This window comes from Callorhinchus milii, unplaced genomic scaffold, assembly GCF_018977255.1.
Source record: "Callorhinchus milii isolate IMCB2004 unplaced genomic scaffold, IMCB_Cmil_1.0 Scaffold24, whole genome shotgun sequence".
NCBI classification, from domain to species: Eukaryota; Metazoa; Chordata; class Chondrichthyes; order Chimaeriformes; family Callorhinchidae; genus Callorhinchus; species Callorhinchus milii.
The window spans coordinates 3773616-3796039 of record NW_024704765.1 but is presented as its reverse complement, the minus strand read 5'-3'; the positions used below and the strand labels follow the sequence as shown (position 1 = coordinate 3796039).

Here is a 22424-nt window from a genome sequence, read left to right as displayed (position 1 = left end):
CTTGGCATTTGATATAGTGCCTTATCATGTCTTCGAGACGTCTCAAAGCGCTTCACAGAGTATGTTGGAAAGTGAATTGACTGTATATTTTGTGGGTGACGGTAGCCAAATGCGGACAGCAGTGTCCTACAAACAGTTGTGGATTGAGTAACTAATTTATTGTTATATATTTTTGAAGGAATTATTGCCCCCTGAAAAGGATCTGCCGATCGACTAACAACTGTGTTCCGACTTACTGCTAGATAAACAGACGTATTTAAGGAAACTTGCCCAATCTTTAACCCTGCAGAGAATCGAACAAAGATCTCTCGCTTGTTCTAATTCCTGAACCTCAGGACTTCCAAGAATATACAGAAAGAAGTAATAAAGAGTATAGGAGAGCCAAGAGATCTGGAAAGGACACAGCAACAAATGCAAAACATAATGCAATTTTTTTTATTATTATTATAGTAAAAGGACAGAGAAGACACTCAAAGTGGCATCATTGAAGCAATGCTCTTTTGGTTTCCTGTGTTGGCCACAACAAACAATTAATTGTGAAACAACATAAATCAATCCAAATCCGCAGAGCATAATAAAAATACAAGATTTTTATCATGCACTTTAATGACCTGCACTCCCACCCTGATCACAGCCATTAGATTTAGGCCGACTGCTTCTTTGAGCGATATAAAACACAGTGCGTGTACAAACCCTTAAATCAAACTAGTTTCAATGAAGTAATAAATCAGTCACAAAATATAAAGCGTAACTCTTTCTGTGGGCAAAAATTCCATGGCCCATGTGTAGACTTCCGCTCGACTCCTTAGCCCATTGCCAATGCCCGCCAGACCTGACCTCTGTACGCTGAAAAGTATGGTCACTGGTTGCACGGGACTGTTCCAGGATGGTTGTTGACAGCAGGTTGTTGCTGAAGGTACTTTCCTTAATAGGTATTTATCTACCTTTAGAAACATTAATTGCTTTTTTCACCCACCCAAGGCAGTTGGAATCAATCCCAGTCTCCACATCCATTTATTATCAATAACTGCTTATTTATTGTGCATGTGAACATTTGTTTGCATGCTTAATAATAATAATAATACCTTACAAAGGTTTGGGCTGGAATCATCTTATTCTCAGTTTAATCCTCAGTTTAATGTATCTAATCATATTGTGACAAACACTAATTGTTTGTAATTCTTTGCGAAAGCTTTGGTTCACCATTAAATCAAGTTTGTTTATTTGTTGTGAGTGTGAACAATTTTCAGATCCCACTTGATGTATACTGTGGGGATCTGGTGTGTACACTGCTGTCCTGACAGTCCTGGATGAGAGCGAACTCTCTACAGTTGAACATCAACAAGACCGAGGCTCTCCTGATCAGCTCCGGTCAGTGCCTCACCTCAGGCGCTGACAGCATCACACCCCACCTTGTTTGGCCCTCAACTCTCCTGTCTACCTTTCTGAGTGTATCGCTGCGACGGTTTAGTGCACACGGTGTGTGTCTGTGAGGGGTTAGTGCACACGGTGTGTGTCTCTGAGGGGTTAGTGCACAGTGTGTGTCTGAGGGGTTAGTGCACACGGTGTGTGTCTGTGAGGGGTTAGTGCACAGTGTGTGTCTGTGAGGGGTTAGTGCACACGGTGTGTGTCTCTGAGGGGTTAGTGCACAGTGTGTGTCTGAGGGGTTAGTGCACACGGTGTGTGTCTCTGAGGGGTTAGTGCACAGTGTGTGTCTATGAGGGATTAGTGCACAGTGTGTGTGTGAAGGGGGGTGTTGGTGCAGACGTGGGGGGGGTTGTGTGTGGGGGGTGCACACTGTGTATGTGTGTGTGTGTGTGGGGGGGGGATGGTGCACAGTGTGGGGGGGGTGGTGCACAGTGTGGGGGGGGGGGTGGTGCACAGTGTGTGTGGGGGGGGGGTGGTGCACAGTGTGTGTGGGGGGGGGGTGGTGCACAGTGTGTGTGTGTGTGGGGGGGGTGCACAGTGTGTGTGTGTGGGGGGGTAGTGCACAGTGTGTGTGTGTGGGGGGGGGTGCACAGTGTGTGTGTGGGGGGTGGTGCACAGTGTGTGTGTGGGGGGGTAGTGCACAGTGTGTGTGTGTGGGGGGGGGGTGCACAGTGTGTGTGTGGGGGGTGGTGAACAGTGTGTGTGTGGGGGGGGTGGTGCACAGTGTGTGTGTGGGGGGTGGTGCACAGTGTGTGTGTGGGGGGTGGTGCACAGTGTGTGTGGGGGGGGTGGTGCACAGTGTGTGTGTGGGGGGGTGGTGCAGTGTGTGTGTGGGGGGGTGGTGCACAGTGTGTGTGTGGGGGTGGTGCACAGTGTGTGTGGGGGGGGGGTGGTGCACAGTGTGTGTGGGGGGTGGTGCACAGTGTGTGTGGGGGGTGGTGCACAGTGTGTGTGGGGGGGGGGGTGCACAGTGGTGTGTGGGGGTGGTGCACAGTGTGTGGGGGGGGGGGGGGTGCACAGTGTGTGTGTGGGGGGGTGGTGCAGTGGTGTGGGGGGGGGGGGTGCACAGTGTGTGTGTGGGGGGGGTGCAGTGTGTGTGTGGGGGGGTGGTGCAGTGTGTGTGTGTGTGGGGGGTGGTGTACAGTGTGTGTGTGGGGGGTGGTGCACAGTGTGTGGGGGGTGGTGCAGTGTGTGTGTGGGGGGGTGGTGCAGTGTGTGTGTGGGGGGGGTGGTGCACAGTGTGTGTGTGGGGGGGGGGTGCACAGTGTGTGTGTGGGGGGGGGGTGCACAGTGTGTGTGGGGGTGGTGCAGTGTGTGTGTGGGGGTGGTGCACAGTGTGTGTGTGTGTGGGGGGGGTGGTGCACAGTGTGTGTGTGGGGGTGGTGCACAGTGTGTGGGGGGTGGTGTACAGTGTGTGCAGTGTGGGGGGGGTGGTGCCGGTGCTGGTGCTCCGGGTGTGTCTGTCTCTGTGGGCAGTCAGTCAGTCAGTCGGTGGCTGTGGGTGTGTCCCGGCGCTGGAGGCGCTGTCGGGATGACGCGCTGCGGGAGGGCGGGAGAGAGAGAGAGGGAGAGTGAGAGAGAGAGAGAGGGAGAGGCCGCCCCTCGGTCCCGCCTCTCGGGAGCCGCTGTAACTGCGCTGCCGGCGCGGGCCGCGGGTCAGTCAGCGCAGTGGGGTCTGAGGGAAGGGCACAACCGACTGCCTCACTCACTCACTCACTCACTCACTCACTCGCTTCACTCGCTCACTCGCCGCCTCACTCGCAGCCCGTGTCCCGAGGCCGGAAAGGAGCAGCCGGAGCCGCTGCCGCTCGGTGTGAGGAGTGGGGGGGATGATGAACCCGGCGATGCTGAGCTGCGGGCTGTCGCTGTCGCTGTCGGCGGGCGGCGGGGGCGGGGTGTCGGGGGGGCTGTCGGAGCCCAACCCGCTGACCCTGGCGCTGCGCAACGACTTGGGCTCCAACATCAGTCACCTCAAGACCCTGAACCTGCGCTTCCGCTGCTTCCTGGCCAAGGTGCACGAGCTCGAGCGCCGCAACCGGCAGCTGGAGAAGCGGCTGCAGTCGGCGCTCGAGCCCCGGGCCCGCCGCCTGGGCCGGGTCCGCCATGTGGCCACCCAGACGTCGTGCGACCTCCCGGGGCCCGGCGCCGGCCCCTACCCGCCGGGAGGCCCGGGGCCCGGCGCCTACCCGCAGCCCGGGGGGCCCGGCGCCTACCCGCACTCCGGGGCTAACTACACCCCGGGCTCGGGCGCCGCCTCGGCCTCGCTGGCCCACCACTACCCGAGCCGCCTGCCCGGCACCATCTGGAGCTTCACCCACATCAGGAAGGTGGGCGGCGGCCTGGAGACCCTGCAGGGCCCCGGCGTGTCGTGGACCCACCCGGACGGGGTCGGGGTGCAGATCGACACCATCACCCCCGAGATCCGCGCCCTGTACAACGTCTTGGCCAAAGTCAAGCGCGAGCGCGACGAGTACCGGAGAAAGTAAGTCCTCCCCCCACTCCCCCCCCCTCACCCCCCCCCCCCCACCCGAAAAAAAATAGACGTAATCATAAGTTATTGATGATAATAATGATAATGATAATAATCCGTTGCATCTGATCCGCAGCCTCGGTCCCCTTCTTCCGGGCGTCTCCGAAGCGCGGTCACCGCGGGCCGGACTGCGGCGCGGTCACCGCGCTGACCGTGCGTGCGTGCGCGCCCGCCCGCGAGCCGCGGCGACCTCCCCCTCCCCCCCCCGCGAAACGGGGTCGTGGATCGGATTGGATCGGATCGGATTGAAGTGGCCCAAATTATTATTTGTGTTAGTTCTCTACCCCCCGCCCCCGAAGCGACCCGGCAGACAGCCGGGGGTTGCCGCTGGACGGCGGAGGCGTGCGTGCGGAGTAAGGAAACTTGCCCGGGGTGGTGGGGGGGATCGAACCCAGGTCCTCTCGCTTGCGAGGCGCGTGTTCTTGAACCGCTCGTCGGGTTAGTCACACCAGTGACGAGAATGGTCACGTTTCTCGAGGGCTTGTTTACCCCTCGATGGGCCGGACAGCTTGGTCCGTCATCACTTCTGGAGAGCTGCAATGGCAAGCAGACATCACCGAGTTGGACCACAGGTTTGACTTGGTTCTGCGCGTTGTTGATGTTTGTGCGTGAGAGAGACACGTTAGCAAATGTGACACAGTAAAACAAGATTATTTTATATCCTTTTTTTTTGGTCAGCTGGGTTGTCTAACATATGGAAACCCACCCACGCTTAAGAGTATCCAAACCAAACCGAGCTCCATGCATCACACCTATATATGGAAATTCCAGAGATATTTATTGGGATGGAATGTGCATTCTGTCCCTAGAAGGATGCTTCCTGGTAATCTAATTCCAGAGTGTGCATTAGGAGAAGGTAAATAAGAGCCAAGGCTTGGGAACCTCCGAGTGTGCGTTGGGGTAACTGCTGGAGTCTTAACCAACTAAAACTGCATAGCTTGAAGTTAAGAGTATTGTCTCCCATTGCTTGTCACCCTACCCATTAGGCTTTGGCTTGCAGGGTCAACCTGAACTGAGTGGGAAGAATCTCTGTCCCACCAGTGAGCCAGGCTGGCTGGGCTGTCATCAGCAGTGCCCGAGTAATGCTGCAGACTCACCTGACTGCTTGGGGTGTCTTTCCAACGTGAAGGGTGCTATACAAGTGTAATTTGTTCTTGTTGCTGTTGCTTACCTGCTCCCTCCGCAATCCCTCTCCCCACCCCACCCCCCCGCACCCCCGAGGATAGTCACTAGTTGGTCTTTTGACATCTGGTCGATGGCAGGTACCAGGAACTGCCTATGAGCTTCTCGGTGTGCAATGCAGTCAACATGAAATGCCAGCTGACCAAATGGTTGATTTCACTAAGAAATTGCTAATTGTGTAAATTTAGAAAGGTTGCTGCTTATATCTCATGTAGGCTTTATGATTGATGCCATCTCTAAATTGTTGGCATCTTTGTCACATTTAGACATGATTTCCCTAACTGGCCTTCCTAACTCAACCTTACACAAGTCCAATTTATCCACAATAATAATAGTCCTTGCATTTGATACAGTGCCTCATCACGTCTTTGTGACGTCTCAATGCGTCTCAATATACTGTAAAGTGGATTGAGTGTGTACTTTGTAAAAACGTAGACTATTGATGTAGCCTTAGCTTTGCACGTCTCATTTTTTGCTCCCTGGCAGTTGATCTGAATTAGGCCTGAATCGGTCCACAAAGGTTTAGCTCTTTAAGTGGAGTGGATCAAACGGTTCCAAACAGAAGGTCATGACAGATGTTGAATTTGTATATTCAGTTTTAAACTGATTCATGAATTCACGATGCTGCTAGTTTTTAATGGTCATGTCTGTGCAAAAAAAAAAGCTGACCTAACATGATATTCCATACACATTCAGTAATGTTAACTGTAACTGCACCCATGGAAGAATGTAAGAGCAGGTGATTAGTAGGCTATGGGTGTGACTGTGGGTTTTCTGGTATTTTAGCTTGAATTGTTGACTGAGAATCTGCCGGGTGCTAAATCTTTGCGGGCAAGTAGAGACGCAACCACTTGTTTCAAGGCACAGCAGGCTGGATGCATCAACATCAGCGATTCAAAGACTAAATTCTTGCATTTTTAATCAGAGGATGTCATTTGAAATGAATGCGTGCGTTGAGAAGGGTTGGGTGGAATCCTGAGATGAGGAACGCCTTGTCCTGAGGAGAAATTCTTTTATTCTGAGGTACAAGCACCTTAGGCTGGAGGCGGGTTTGGAGGCAACACCCCAGACAAATCTCCTGTTTTGTTTTGAAGTGTTTTGCTCTCTGTTGGAACACCTTTGCTGTTAAAAATGACATTAGCAAAAAGTTGCAAAGGAAATGACAACAAATGCACGTTTCAGGAGGCGCATGAGATGATTGGGGCAGATCGATAACAACAACAACGTGCATTTATGTAGCACCCCTCAAGCAGGGCAGCGTCCCAGAGCGCTCGATTCAAAGGGCACCCGAGAACTTTCACTCCACCTACAACGTAAACTGCTAGTGCTTCAGAATTTAATAATTTCTCCTTGGGACAAAGCGTTTCTCACATCAGATTGCGCCCCGCTCTTCCCAACACTCACACGATAGTTTCTAACTTGGAGCATTCTGAAGTGAAAGAATTTTTGAAGCCACTTTTATAACATCAAGGTGTGGCAAAGAACTTCACAAGCAAACACTATTATCACGCCTTGTCTCCGCATGTAATGTAGGCAAACGCAGTAGCTATTTGTGCCAAGACATGGGAACTTTAATATCCACTGCAAAGATAGACAGTGTCCAATTTATAACCGTTCATCCAAAACTATATCTGATATGCAGCACTTCTCCTCCCCTCCACCTAACACTGCCTAAAGTCCCATTGTAGATCCTGAACCAACACATTTCTGACTCAGTGGCAAGTTTGAACCAAGCTCAGGATTACTTGTTAATTGATTGAGATTTTCTAACTACTTTGTGCCCTCTGAGATGCTACCCTACCTGGAAGGCACTATATAAGTGCAAGTTGTTGTTGTATAAAACCATAGGGAGGGATGTGTCCGCTATGAAATTCCTGTCTTGTTTAATCCTATTCCTCTGCCTTTTTCTCGTCCCCTTTTATATTTCTCCTTTCCAGATATTTATTTAATTCCATCTTAAAAGCTTTCCTGGATTCTGCCTCAATCACTGCTCTCGGTGGGGCATCTTGATGAGCTCTGGCCCCAACCTCTGGAATTACATCCCCTAATCATAGATTGATAGAATGTTACGGCACAGAAGGAGGCCATTCGGCCCATCGAGTCTGTGCGGCTCTTTGACAGAGCGTCACTCTCACTAACCCCGATCACCAGCTTTCTCCCCATAACCCTGCAAACCCGTCTTCCCCAGATACCTATCCAGTTCTCTCTTAAAAGCTGTTATCGAATCGGACTTCACTGCCCTTTCGGGCGGATCATTCTAAATTCGAATAACTCGCTGAGTGAAAACATTTCTTCTAACCTCCCCTCTGCTTCTCTTGGTAGATGTCTTAAGACTGTGACCGCGGGTCACAGACACACCTACCAGCGGAAACAGCTTTTCCTTATCTCGCCTGTCGAAACCTTTCATGATCTTGAAGACCTCTATCAGGTCCCCGCGTAACCTTCTCTGCTCTAATGGGAAAAGTCCTAACTTCTCCACTGTCCTCATAGCTAAGGTTCCCCATTCCTGGTATCATTCTCGTGAATCTCCTCTGCACCCTTTCCAGTGCCTTAATGTCCTTCCTGAGGTAAGGTGCCCAGAACTGGACACAGTACTCCAGCTGAGGCCTAACCAGTGTTTTGTACAGATTAACCATAACCTCCCTACTCTTATACTCTATGCCCCTACTAATGAAGCTCAGTACACCAAATGCCTTTTTTACTGCCTTATCTACCTGCCCCTACCTTTAATGATTCGCTTACTTGAACACCCAGATCTCTCTGTACGTTCACCCCCTTAAGATTGAGCTACCAAGTCTATATTGCCTCCTATCATTTTTCCTACCTAAGTGTATCACCTCACACTTATCCACATTGAAATCCATCTGCCACATGTCAGCCCATTACACCATTCTGTGTATGTCTGCTTGCAGTTGGTTACAGTCCTCCTCACTATTTACTACCCGACCTCACTTTGAATCATCTGCAAACTTGGAAATAGTGCTCTCTATGCCCAAGTCCAGATCATTAATATATATTAGAAAGAGCAGTGGTTCCAATACCGATCCCTGGGGGACACCGCTGCACACCTCCTTGCATTTCGAGAAACACCCATTAACCACCACCCTCTGGTTTCTGTCGCTCAAGATAGTTCTTAATCCAAACTGCCACTGTCCCCTTCATACTGTGGGCCTCTAATTTTTGTGTTAATCTCTTATGCGGTACTGTGTCAAAAGTCTTTTTGAAATCCATGTAAATAACGTCCACCGCATTTTCCTCATCAACCCTCGCAGTCACCTCTTCAAAAAATTCTATTTTTGCCTTTAACAAATCCATGTTGGCTGTCTCTAATTACCTCATGTTCCTCTAAGTAGAGATTTATTCTGTCCCGGATTATGGTCTCCAGTAGTTTTCCTATTACCGAGGTTAGGCTGACTGGCCTGTAATTTCCGGGTTTGTCTTTCTGCCCCTTTTTGTAGAGGGGGGTAACATTAGCCGCTCTCCAGTCTCTTGGCACCACTCCTGTGTCCAATGAAGATCGAAATATAATGGCCAAAGCCTCCGCTATTTGAACCCGTATCTCCCACAGCAACCTTAGGTGAAACCCATCTGGTCCTGGCGACTTATCAATTTTGAGCCCAGTCAATCTTTTCAGAACTTCCTCTCTGTCTGTCTATCTAATCACTCCGTCTCGCCCCCTCCTTACTCTCCTTCAAGTCCTGCCTCAAAACCCTCTTCTTTGACCATGCCATCGGTCACCCCCCTTCCCCTCTTCTCCCTCCGTGAAAGGCGCTATACAAATGTAATCTTCTTGTTGTTCTTTCTCCAGTTACTCTAGTTACTCATTCGCTGATCAGTGGAAATCATTTCTTTGTTTACTTTATTAATGATTTTAAAAAACTTCTGTCTATCTGCACTTTTGCTGCTCACTTCTGCACTCTAATCTCATTTTATTGGTTGTTATGTGACATATGGCATGGAAGCGGGCCATTCAGGCCAGTGTGGTGGGCTGAGCTGACAGTGTTGATTTCCTAACTTCTTATCCTCTTATTTTAGGTGGGAAGAAGAGCACAGTCTAAGGCAACATCTGCAAGAGATAGTGTCTGCATTACAAGTGGTAAGAAGCAAAAATATACAATTCATGTACACTAATCCATTATGTGCACTGTTGGGGCTATTTTCTCTCTACAATGTAGCAGATGTATTATGGGTTAGGAATTGGTAAGTTCCTTACCATGAAAAAATTTATAGGAAATCTATAATGGATCGGTGACTCTTGGACCAAAAAACATTAGTGTGTTTGTTTTTGAAGGTTCTGTTAACAAGCTTGTATGGAAACAACAGCGTTATATCTACGGTGTGCTGGTTGCACAGTTATACTAACATTGAGGAGGGCGAAACAAACACGACTACTGCACATTGTCTGGGAGTAGATAATAATTTAAATATTCTGAGTCATTGTCACCTTCTGGACTTAGAAAAGGGAAACAACCACAATACCTAAGTGTTTCACAAGATCACCTCTTATTATGACTACAAGCAGCTTCCCGACATCTGAAGTGAAACTCACCAGCCTATAACTCCCTTTTCCTGTCTTAAACATTTGCTATTGTTTGGTTGTTTGCAGTAACCCCCATACCTACACAATCTGATTTGCATTCTATCTCCTGCAATCCAGTGCCTTATTTGACTTGCTGCAGCCAAGCATTGACCTGATATGTTTCATGCATATTGATTAGCAAGCTGTGCCCCTGTAAACGTACTCTTGGTTTTAGTTCCCTGGTCCCATGCGTATTGTACACAGAGCTACGCCTAGCACTGACTGGCCCGTTACCTAACTGCTTATGATTGCAGGATGCTCAAGAAGCTGACGCCATTCAAGAGGAGCTCAGTGAGAAAGTGGACAAGTTGAAGTCCGAGCTAGTTGTGTTTAAGAGCCTGATGACTGATGTAAGTACTTTACAGGTGAGCGCAAAATAGCATCTGATAATTGCTCGAGTGGCTGATTAAAGCTGACAAAATACTGTACTGTTATTCTGTCAAATAACTGTATCCCAGTAAGGGATTATTTTACAACTCAAAGTAGAGTTGGTCATTACTGTCCAGAAACTGTTCATTTGAATTAAAATACATCAGCTGACGAGACTGCAGTTGGAAAATGAGCTAGAAAGATGAATTGGGTATACAAAGTATTGTTAGATGCCACAATGGAAGAAGTAATGTATAAGGAGGCATGTGCATTATTAATACCTGTGCATCCTGTCCCTACAGTGAGAGAGTTAAGGAAATAATAATAACCCTTGTATTTGATAAAGCATCTTATCACGTCTTCGAGACATCTCAAAGCACTTCACAGAATATACTGTAAAGTGAATTGACTGTATATTTTGTGGGCAAAATGCAGCAGCTAATTGCGCACAGCAGCGTCCCACAAACAGTCGAGGATTGAGTGAACAACATTCTTTTTAGGGGGTTATTGCTCTGAACAGTATAAACTTTAAATAAACCCATAAGACAAGAATTAGACGAACGTTTAAGCATTTGTGACCTGTAGGACTGTGAATTTGTGAAAAAAAACTTCAGAATCATAGAATTATACAGCACGGAAGGAGACCATTCGGCCCATCCGTGTCTGTGCCGGCCCTGTGAAAAGAGCTATCCAAATCAATCCCATTCCCCGCTTTCTCCCCATAGACTGCCCTGAAAAATAGAATCATAGTGAAAAATGGAATCAACTTGAGTCAAACTCTCTTGGGAAATGGTACAGAGTCGTGTAATCCTATTTTGGACAGATGTTTTAACAAAGAACAAGTAAATTACTGCCTATCATTAGTCTGATATTTGCCATAGATTGCTTTGTGCTGTGTTACATCTTGCACATGGGTCACCTTGGTCTGACAGTACCAGACTTGCATCCTGGAACACTTTCGATAGAGGCTTAACTTTGTTTCTTGGCAAACCCTGGTGGCGGTAGGTTATACTGTATTCTGCTTCCTAAACACAATTTTTGTTCATTAGGAGTATGAGGATTGCTCAATTGCAAATATGTGAGATTATTGGTCAGATTTCTAAAGCAGATAGGATGACTATTTGATGTAATGTTGACTGACCAGCTGAGAGTTTCAGACTTTGTTTCCCGACGTGAAAGGCGCTATGTGGCGTCCCGTAGCATAGTGGTTAAAGCGCTCACCTTGCAAGCGAGAGGACATAGGAATTAGGAGCAGGAGTAGGCCATTCATCCCCTCGAGCTGCCCCGCTCTGCGTTTGATTCCCAGGCAGGGTGAAACCTTAGGCAAGTTTCCTTCATTCGCATGCCTCTATTTACCTAGCAGTAAATAGGAACCCGGTTATTAGTTGAGTAGTGGATCGCTTTCCGGGGGTAATAACCCCTTCAAAAAAAGATTTGGTCACTCAGTCCATGACTGTGGAATATAGTTGTGTGTAATTGGCTGCCATGTTTCGCCAACAAAATACACAATCAATTCACTTTAAAATATATTTTGTGAAGCGCTTGGAGACGTCTTGATAATGTGATAAGGTGCTGTATCAAATGCAAGGATTATTATTCTACATGTGTCATTTGTTGTTTTTAAACTAAATTATGGGTTTATTTGAAGCTTAACGTAGTTTCTCAGAAAACCATTAAAACAAGACTAATGTCATCTGTAAAAATATTTATTGTGGTTTTATGGATGGAAATGAATTGCTTATAGTGCATTGTTAAAATAATGTAAAGTAAAGGCAGGAAGGGAGTTGTTTTAATTCCTTTTTGTGTCTGTTCTGTCTGGTAATTGTGGTTGCTATCAGTTCCCTGCTTCTGATGAGAAGCAATGACTATTTAGTGTTGGGTTTTGTCTCAACCAGTTTAGGGAAAAGCCTAGTGTCGTACTGAAAAGTTCGATTAATAGTATTCTGGCATCAGGGGACATTTTGGTTTTACCAACTGTGTTTTCGAATGCTGGATTAAGCAGCAAATCAAGTGTTGTGTGGTTGAAGCCACTTATAGGATATGATGGGGAAAATAATTGTAGTGCTTCTCAAAAAGCTTATTAAATATGCAACCTTTCAATCTAGGCAGTGTGCCACAATACATGTTCTAATGGTTTTAGATTCAAATATGAATTCCTAATGAATGTGCTTTGCTGACATCAGACCTTTGCTCTTACCATTTATCTGCGAGACCCTAGCCTTGAATTAAGGTGTATCTGATCCCACAGTAGTTTAAAAAAAAGCTGATTAAAAGTTACCTTCCTTCCCATTTCAGCAAATGTCCGATTTGGATACAAAAATTCAAGAGAAGGCTATGAAAGTTGATATGGATATCTGCCGGAGGATTGACATCACAGCCAAGCTGTGCGATGTGGCCCAGCAGCGAAACTCTGAAGACATGAGCAAGATGTTTCAGGTGAATAGAAATGAGGGTTGGATTTTTGTGTAAAATGCATCAAAGTCAGAGATGTGACATTGCTGTGGTACCCACTGTACAGCGTCAGGTGAAGATTGGCCACTTGGGTAAGGGATTGGACTCAAACATAAATGAGGCAATAACTTCAGGAGATGGTGGGGTGGGGCGTGTCGGAGAAGAACTAGAAAATAATTAAAAGATTTACAGAAAAGTGACTTTCTGTCCATATGGAATTGGCTGCAACTGCCACAACTCCAGCCTTGGACCGGTTCCTAAAGTGGCCTTGATTCTGAATGTTCTGCTGCTTCCCATTGTCTCTCTTGCCCTGTGTGTTGCAATTCTACCCCTTGAGAGTCAATGCTCAGTGGTTAGAGCACTCGCTTTGCAAGCGAGAGATCTGAGTTCACTTCCAGGCAGAGGGCGAAACCTCGGGCAAGTTTCCTTACTCCACACAGAGCCTAATAATAACCCTCCAAAACCAAAACAATAATAAATTGGTCATTTTCAATCTACGACTGTTTGTGGGACATTGCTGTGCGCAATTGGCTGCCACGTTTGCCCACAAATATACAGTCAATTCACTTTACAGTGTGTTCTGTGAAGCGCTTTGTGACGTCCTCCCGACGTGAAAAGCGCTACATCAAATGCCTTTGATTTGATTTATTTACAGTGTGTTCTGTGAAGCGCTTTGGGACGTCCTCCCGACGTGAAAACTGCTATACCAAATGCAAGGATTGTTATTATTATAATGCAGATTCTCTCCTCTCCCTTTAAGGTGGCGACAGTCAGCAAGAAGAAAGAGAAGAAAATAGGGACTGATGACGAGAGCTCGGAAACGGACGGTGATACCACACGGCAGTCCGATGATGATGTCAGCACATCACTTAATATAACCGATGAAATGAAGAGAATGCTAAACCAGCTGTGAGTATTCATAGGACACTTCATAACATTTCCAGTTTAGCTCCTCCGACTCAGGAATTTTTTTAAAAAAGCTGGCGTGTAGCGAACTTGTTTTTTTGCTTCAAAGCTTTGTTTTAAAAGCGAAACATATTCGATCCCTTTGAAATATGTAAGTGTAGTAACTGCATTTGTAGGCAAACTGAGCAGTTGTCTTTAAGTAGATATTTATTTTGCTTTCAATGAAAGTTGAGATTGCACGTGTGAATGCATACATAAATGTGTGTGTGTTTCTTTCCTCTCTCACACACACCCACTTTCATGGTTTCTAATTGTTCTTAATACAAGAGAAGCAACATCAAACAACAACAACAAAATTCCATTTATAGAGCACCTTTCATGTCGGGAGGACGTCCCAAAGCCCATTTAAATGAAAGGAAAGGATTGTGTTTTGGAGACCTTGGTTTGTTTTACACACATCTGTATCTGGAATTAATGTACATTTCTTGGGTTTGTTTTCTAGGCGAGAAACATTTGATATTGAGGATGACTGTGACAGTTTGAGCTGGGAAGAAAATGAAGAAACGTTGCTGCTTTGGGAAGATTTCTCAGAGTGCGCAGTGGAACCTCCAGCAGAGGTAAGCCAGAATGCATTCACGTGGCATCTATGTATGTGTTCCGCGTTACAGCAAGATTAGTGTGATCTTAATTAACTAAGCTCTTTATTTAAGTTCTATTCATTGGAGCATTGTTATCAAGTGTTTACCCACAAAACACAGTCACTGCACTCTACATCCTGTGAATCACTGAGTCTTGCTCCCCATATGAGTGGCCCTATACTCAATGTAAGAATTATTAATTACTAATGTGGTGTTTGGACCCATAAGATCTCAAATGGTATTGAGTGGCACAGCTTCCTGCTGCCACAGCTAGATCCTCCACCGGAAGTGTCCAGGTCATCAGGTTGTTTTACCCTGGAGTATTTCCCACCCTTGCACTGGAGTATTGTTATTGCTAAACAGTGTCTCACTTCAGTTGAGTCAAAGTGAGCTGAATTGGGCCTTTTTGGGCTGCACACTCATGGAGGGAATACTTTGGCTTGTAGAAGTTCCTGTCCTGTTAGGTCAGGGTATTAAGGGAGATGGGACAAGGGCGGATAACTGGACTTGAGGTATAAATCAGCCATGATCTTATAAAATAGCAGAACTGGCTCAAGGGGCTGAATAGCCTACTCCTGTTTCTATGTTTTACTTTCAGAGGAGGGACTGAAAAGATTATTAGCTGTGCAGTTGCTCTGTATTAATTAAAGTGATATCTGCTCAAATTGGGTGGCTTGGTACCAGGGTTCCTTACTGATCACTTTGTCTCCCAAGACATCTGGTAGCAACTTTTTAATCCTATTATGCACATGGAAACTGGGCAATGGGAAACTGGTCAGTGCAGTAAATGTCTGTTTTTATTTCAGTTTTTCTTTTGTATTGATGGTGTGGAAGAGTGGTTGTATTTTATGCATGTTTGTTTGTAGGATGAAACTATAGAAACCGTTATTGAAGAAACAGAATCGCTCTTCAAAACTAGAGAGAAAGAATATCAAGAAACTATTGATCAAATAGAGGTGAGAATCTTTTATATTCTCCTTCAATGGAGTTCTGCACCTTAAATAAAGTCATTAATCGTTCAGTGTTCTTATCGCAAAACCAGTCTGGTATCTGTTAAATATCTTGTTCTTTTTTAAAAAAATGCTGTGAATACAAATATTTTAAAATTATTTTAACATTGCCATTTGAAAATTTGAGCTAAACAGCTTAGGCTGTCGTGTATATTTTGGCTGTTCACACATACACACCAACATGTTTATATTCTACCATTTTTAGTTCTCCCTCTGTTTGCCTTCTTCACATGCAGGAAGTGACAATGTTTGTTAAAGAGTAAAGTCCTTTCAGATGTACATGCAGAAATCCAAAATAAAATATTAATATAGGCAATGGTGGCAACTGGTAAATGAGATTTAATGTGAATTGCACAATTGTGGCTAAATTATAAAGTTTAAAGTCAACATAACGTATACTCAGGTAAGATAGGAGTTGCCTTATATCTAAGAGACACACGGAAGGTTAAATTAGCTGAGTTAGCATCACGACAAAAGCTCTGTTATGAAATGCTCTGTTCGATATGTTTAATTGGAAAAGGATCAGAACAACATTTGGAGCTCGCAGCAGAGCAGCTTGTAACTATTGAGAAGGTGGTCACATTATGACAGTCTATCGATGAATGAGAAAAGGAAGGTAGCAATTTCAAGCAACCCAACAAAGTGCGATGTTCGAGTTGGAGTCACGCCAAGTGTGTCACTGCAACACTTCCTGAATCAGTGCATCAGCGAGCACACAACAGGCTTTGTAAGCCAGAAAATATTCAGCGAATAAAAGTATTTAGACCATGCATGAGAGACTATGACTCGATATGAAATGGCAAAGGAAATAACCAATATTCAACATTAGACTTTTTAACTGGGAAGGACACTAATCTATTATAAGCAAACGTGATGAATAATATGGGAGTATTGCATCTTTAAGGTTATAAAGAAACAAATCTACTTTTTTTTCTATTTCTAACTACTAAGCTGTAGTGGAGTCCTGTACCTTAGTGGTTAGAGCACTCACCTTGCAAGTGAGAGGACCCGGGTTTGATTCCCGGGCAGGGCGAAAAGTTGGGCAAGTTTCCTTAATCCACATTAGTCTGTTTACCTAGAAGTAAGTAGGAATCCAGTTGTTAAGTCGATTGGTGGGTTGGTTTTCTGGGGGTAATAATCCCTTCAAATAAAAATTGATAATAACAATTAGGTCACTCAATCCATGACTATTTATAGGACATTGCTGTATGAAATTTGATGCATGTTTCGCCCAAATTTACAGTCAATTCACTTGTCAGTTCTAGAAGACATAAGGCGCTATATCAAATTCAAGGATTATTATTATTGTCTCTATTATGATGTGTGCCCGTTCAGCTGGAGTTGGCAAGTGCCAAGAGTGACATGAATCGGCACCTGCATGAATACATGGAGATGTGCAGCATGAAACGTGGCCTTGATGTGCAGATGGAAACCTGTCGGCGACTCATTAAACAGTCGGGAGGCAGGTGAGAGAACCTATCCATGGTTACATATGGTGAACAGATTTGTGGACAAATGAGCATTTGTACCTCTCTAACCAGTAAGGTACATTGTTCTGCAATATTTGTCTCAATTACCCTCATAAGGTGCTGATCTTAGCTGGAGTTTGAGCACAGTCTTCAAATCTACAACTTCAGTCAGTGTGTACAAGCAAAACTGTCACAATTAATCAGTATTAAAGGAAATGGTGAAAGGGCAGCGAAACAGTATTAGCTTACAGATCGTCCATGATGTAGTAAAATGATGGTGGAGGCTTGACTGAATGAGCTGCATGGTCTGCATCCATTCCCTGTGTTATGGTTCTTATCAGCCACTATCCGCCACCCTCAAGAACTCCCTTCCTCAACCCTTAGTCTACCTTCAAAAGCTATCTCTATCTTCAAAAAGAGTCTAAAATCTGTTTCTTTGACTATGATTAGGATCAAGCCTTCCTCTCCCTCTCTGTTCAGTGTCCAGCACTATCTCTGTCAAGGTGATCAAAGTTGTTTTTGGGTGCTACGTCACTGCAAGTTCTAGTGAGGAACTTTATCATTTGAAGTAGACCTCCTTTGTTTTTTTTTTCCAAAATGTATTATTTTACATTTCTCTGCATTAAATTGCATCTGCAACTTATCTGTCCACTCTTGAAGTCTGTCTTCCCAATTCTCCCTGATTGATGCTGATGATGAAGCCAATGCTTTTGTGTGACTGGCCGCTGGGAGGTATCAACCCTCATTCAGAAAATTTCCCCTTTTGGCTTGTCTTTGCTCATTCTACAATTGTGCAGGTTTGTGGGACAATTGAAAGACAAGATTGTTTGTTTGTCTTCCTGTCGTGAAAGGTGATATACAAATGTACGTTGTTGTTTAAGTTTTGGTTTTATTCTGACACTAGTGACATTTCTCTTCCTCGACAGAAAATCCCCATCAATCAGCTCTGCAGCGAGCAGCGACTCAGGGAACACAGATGAAATCATGGACGAGCTTGAGAGAGATGGGGAAGGTGACAGCTCAGTGAGCTGATGAATGGGAAAACTTATGAGACGGACTTTCAACCTGGCTTGTACTGATACAATGACCTTTGACCCAATTGTGCCAGGAATGAGGGCCTTATTTTATGTGCTTGCATCAAAGCCCTGAGGATTGGTGCTGTACATTTGTATAGTTGTACAGAATGCTATCTGACAGAATTGAAAGGCACATAGGACTCCCAACTGGTGCAGCAATCCACCACTGTGTTTATTACTATGCAAGTGAAGAGCCTGTGTCTCTGAATAGAGAACTCTTTGGACTTTCAGAAAGAATATTAGAAGTGTCTTTTGAAAATGAGTAGTGTCTGTTACATAGATGGTTTATTTACAGGCTGGTTAATATGACAGTTGAGATTGTAATATATATAATCTGATCAAACCTACCCCCCACAACTGATAGCAGATCCTGAAACTGTCCGGCCAGGTTTGGTGCATTCCGTCCACTTGTGTGGATATTAACAGCCTCATAATTTCTTGTACCCTGTGTTGCCAAAGGGCTGCACTTGTATTACCGCAGCCTCATATATAGAGTGCTCAGGCAATGGGTGACAGCTACCAATCTGCTGTCGGGGCTCCGAGCAGATAGTTGCTGTATTTGGAAAGTCATCATCCAGAATCAGTCTTATGATCTTAAGCTGCTTATCTGTGTTAATTTAGGTTGAAGTAGTTTCTCAGGTCGAATTATTCAATTACCTACAACTCTTCTCTTTCTCTCTCCCCCCCCCCCCCCCCCCTTCCGCCACCTCCCCCTTTTAAAGGAAAAGTCCTCCAAGAAAAAAAACAGCTTCTAAAATCTCTTGGGTTGACTCATTCATTAGTGCGTTCCTTCAATCCTGCTTGGAAATATTCTGAAAGGTTTTATTCGTGCAGCTGTATTCATGGTGCAGCTGAGTGTGACTCAATGGGACTTTGTGGCTTCATCTTGTTTATCACCCACAAAATATACAGTCAATACAATTTACAGTATATCCTGCGTAGCGCTTTGAGGTGTCTCGAAGATGTGATAAGGCGCTATATCAAATGCAAGGATTATTATTATGCTGGCAACTTCTACATCAATGACAAGTCAACAGGCTCAGTTGTAGCCCAGCAGCCGTTTGGAGGTTCCCGAATGTCTGGTGAGCAAATTAGTTTGATTTCACAAGGGAATTGGATATATACTTGAAAAGAAAACCATTTGCAAGGCTATGGGGAAAGAGCGGGGAAGTGAGACTAAATGGAAAACTCTTTCAAAGAGCCGGCACAAGCACAAATGGCCTCCCTCTGTGCTGTAAGATTCTATGATTAATAAATAATAATAATCCTTGCATTTGAAATAGTTGTTCAGATTTGTTTTGAAGGCGCTTCACAGAAGGATTGTTACCCTGAAAAATGATCGCAAATTTTAACAACTGGATTCCCACTTACTGCTAGTTAAACAGAGGCATGTGGAGTAAGGCAGCCTGTCTAAGGTTTTGCCGCGCCTGGGAATCAGACCCAGGTCCTTTCACTTGGTTTCGATCAGCAACTTCTTACTTCAGGCATTGACTGCACTGACCTGCAGAGTTGCTCACGATGCCGGTGTGGAACCCACTGCCCATCCCCAACTATCCCTCACATACGATGCCAGACTCTCACCTGCTCAGTTTTCCCTCATCTCTACATCATTGCCCAGGTGAGGGGCAACCTCTCCTGTAAGACTGCGGAGACCCCCACATTCTCCATCATATCCAGACTTGATTATTGCAAAGTTCCAGGTCCTCGCTACACAAACTGCAGCCCTTGTCCTCTGCCATACAAGGCTCCATGAGCCCATCGCCCATATCCTCAATCAGCTCCACTGACTCTCCATCCCAGCAGATCAAATTCAACAACCTCATCTTTCAGGCTGTGACAGCTGCTTGTATTGAGAGTCGAAGGTGATATTTTGGTAGGCAAAGCCTTCAAGGCATGTTTGCCTATTGCTTAGCCAGTGGAATCTGGAGATCTAATTTGTTGAGTACCCAAAATTGACAGGAACAATGAGAAATGTAGGAGGATGTTTATCAAATTTGGAGTCCTGTACTTAGTGGTTAGAGCACTCACCTTGCAAGTGAGAGGACCCGGGTTTGATTCCCGGGCAGGGCAGGGCGAAAAGTTGGGCAAGTTTCCTTAATCCACATTAGTCTGTTTACGTAGAAGTAAGTAGGAATCCGGTTGTTAAGTCGATTGGCGGGTTGGTTTTCTGGGGGTAATAATCCCTTCAAATAAAAATTGATAATAACAATTAGGTCACTCAATCCATGACTATTTATAGGACATTGCTGTATGAAATTTGATGCATGTTTCGCCCAAATTTACAGTCAATTCAGTGTACAGTATATTCTGTGAAGCGCTTTTAGATGTCTTGAAGACATAAGACCCTAAATTAAATGCACGGATCATCATTATTATTTGCTCCTTTTACAGGAACTAATGACAAACCAGGCGGACCCCACAGCATCCTTCGCTGGACGTCTCCACAGTCTGTCAAAGAGACGCATGCTCCCCTGACCACGTGGCGATATCCTTATATGGGGTAGAAATCCAAACGTCTCACTTAACCTAAACCGAATGTTTTTATAAAATCAGGCTCTTTAATCTCTTATTTTGATTTTAATAGTTGTGTAGCCACCATTGTAAGCTATTACACCATAAGCTGAAGTTTGGGGTCGGTCGAAAGAGTCAGGTCGGCTTCCAGAGGAGCTCTTGAAAGATCATATGGTTTATTGTTTACATTAAGGGTTAGAAATTAATTATTTCTAAAGGTATTAAGGTGAATAAGGACAGCTTTCAACAATTATTCCTGCCTTTTTAATAATTTTTACATTTGATACAGCATGATGCTGTAATTTTCTATGGTTCTGTTATGTCAAAATGTCTCAAAATGCTTTAGAGATGGTATCTATCATGTGCAGTGACTAATTTTAAATGTAAGACTTTATTAAACGGTGTAGCTGTTTTGTTGCAAGTGCAAAACGATTTTATTGCAAGCATGTTCGAGAAGTAAAGTTACTCATTCAAAGCAAAAATAACCTATGACTGGATTTCATCTATAAATGATTTGTTTAATTTATAATACCAAAGCTGTGAGAAATTATAGGAATGCACTAATGAAAGCGCATAAATCAATCCCAGGTTTAAAGCCTGTATTGCAACAGTGTCAACAGCAGAGATGTTGTTCTGACGACAAACAGCATTCAAAGACATTAAATAACACAATTCATTACCTTTCTGTGTCCCAATCATTCAACAACAACAAATTACACTCGTATAACACCATTTACTTCGGAAAGACACCCCCATGAGTTCACTGTCAGGCCCAGGGTAAAGCTGGATTTGCTTTTGGAATCTCTATGAATAGGGTACAAAAGTTTAAAAAGAGAAAGCAAATCTTCCAAAGTGCTGCATGTAATTGCTGCTGAGTCAGCAGGATTCGATCATTGATTTACTCTGAATCACACAGCTCTTTGGGTGACTTGGTGCTTTGAAGAGAACCATTTCAGCGCTTTGGAACGTCCTCCCGACGTGAAAGACGCTCTATAAATGTAATTTTGTTGGTGTTATGTTCTTAAGTACAACGACCCACCTTTTCACCATTTCCTTCCAGTTTCTTTTTCAATAACATATCCGCAGTTGAGAGCCCAATCTCTGCACTAATCTGTTATGGAGACAGTGTGGATAATGGTCATAATGCATTTTTATTTAATGCATCGACTATTGTACTATTATCCAAAAATGTCATCACAGGTATTAAAGTGTGTTAGCCCTTCTCTCTTGCTATGCAATGTTCTACCATAGTGTCTTGTAACTATCTGATTTTCAGCATTATCGGTGATTCATTCAGGAAATTCAAGTGTCTTGTTCCAATTTATCTCTGTATGAAGGAGCAATTTGTGACATTTCCCAATCAATGATTGTTTAAAGACAACAATAACTTGCAAAGGACAATGTCTCGAAAGACTTTACAGTAACAGATTTGAATGCCAAGCTGGTGTGGAGGTGGTGTGGTTACTACAGGAGTGGTAAAGAGATAGGTTTAAGGTGTGATTTGAGGATGGAGATGACAAGGAAAGAGCGTTGAGGTTGGGGCTATAATGACTGAATGGTGGTGTGGGGGTCGATGAGCAGTATATCTGTGTTATCTGACTTATTTTGTGTATCTTGTTTGAGACACATCTAAAAGCATTGCTGACCACTTGATTTCAAAAAGAATATTTGTCTGCAATACGGTTGAATGTTGAGCTGAGATTTTAATACATGCTAGGAATTAATTAATTTACAATTAATTTAGAAGTGTTAGTTTCTATTTTTTTAAAACATGATAAAACGATTGTAATTACGAGAACGATTGTAATAAGAATTTGTAGCCAACTTGTGTTGCTGAAATTAAAGAATTTTAAATAAAATCTGTTTGACCTGCTTTTCTGATTTCAACAATCTGCTGGAATTATTTTCTCACTTTGTGTCAAGTGAGTGGGTTGTTTGTTCACTTTAAAGATTAGCAATAAGATGGATTAATATCCTACATTCTGATCATTTCTAGACTCAAAAATGCCATCTGTTTAACCCTGTGAAGAAAGTATAATTATTTACATTTTAGTTTTTTTGTTGTTGAGCGCTGTGTGATTTATTAATACTTCATTAATATCCTGGGTGATGTATTTAAAGTTAAGATCAGAGGTCTTCAGGTTTACAATAGGGTAATAATCCTGGGATACAATATAGTGGCCTTAATATCCCGAAACACCACATAAAGTGGTGTGGAGTCCTGTAGCTCAGTGGTTAGAGCACTCGCTTTGCAAGCGAGAGACCTGAGTTCAAT

General features: G+C 44.4%; 1 protein-coding gene and 1 long non-coding RNA gene across 2 annotated transcripts; both read left to right on the top strand.

Annotated features, from left to right (window-relative positions):
* Window positions 1–3257: 3257 nt before the first annotated feature.
* iffo2b (intermediate filament family orphan 2b) lies at window positions 3258–18328 on the top strand. Its single transcript, XM_007897912.2, has 9 exons — window positions 3258–3910; window positions 9176–9236; window positions 9974–10069; window positions 12384–12524; window positions 13300–13448; window positions 13948–14062; window positions 14950–15039; window positions 16429–16559; window positions 17489–18328. The coding sequence occupies exons 1-9, from the start codon at window positions 3258–3260 to the stop codon at window positions 17592–17594; spliced, it is 1542 nt and encodes a 513-aa protein (XP_007896103.2). The 3' UTR covers window positions 17595–18328.
* Window positions 18329–18647: 319 nt separating this feature from the next.
* LOC121850722 lies at window positions 18648–22008 on the top strand. The gene is made up of 2 exons (XR_006085723.1): window positions 18648–18720; window positions 20030–22008. It is a non-coding gene; the product is annotated as an uncharacterized LOC121850722 (long non-coding RNA).
* The last annotated feature ends 416 nt before the right edge of the window (window positions 22009–22424 follow it).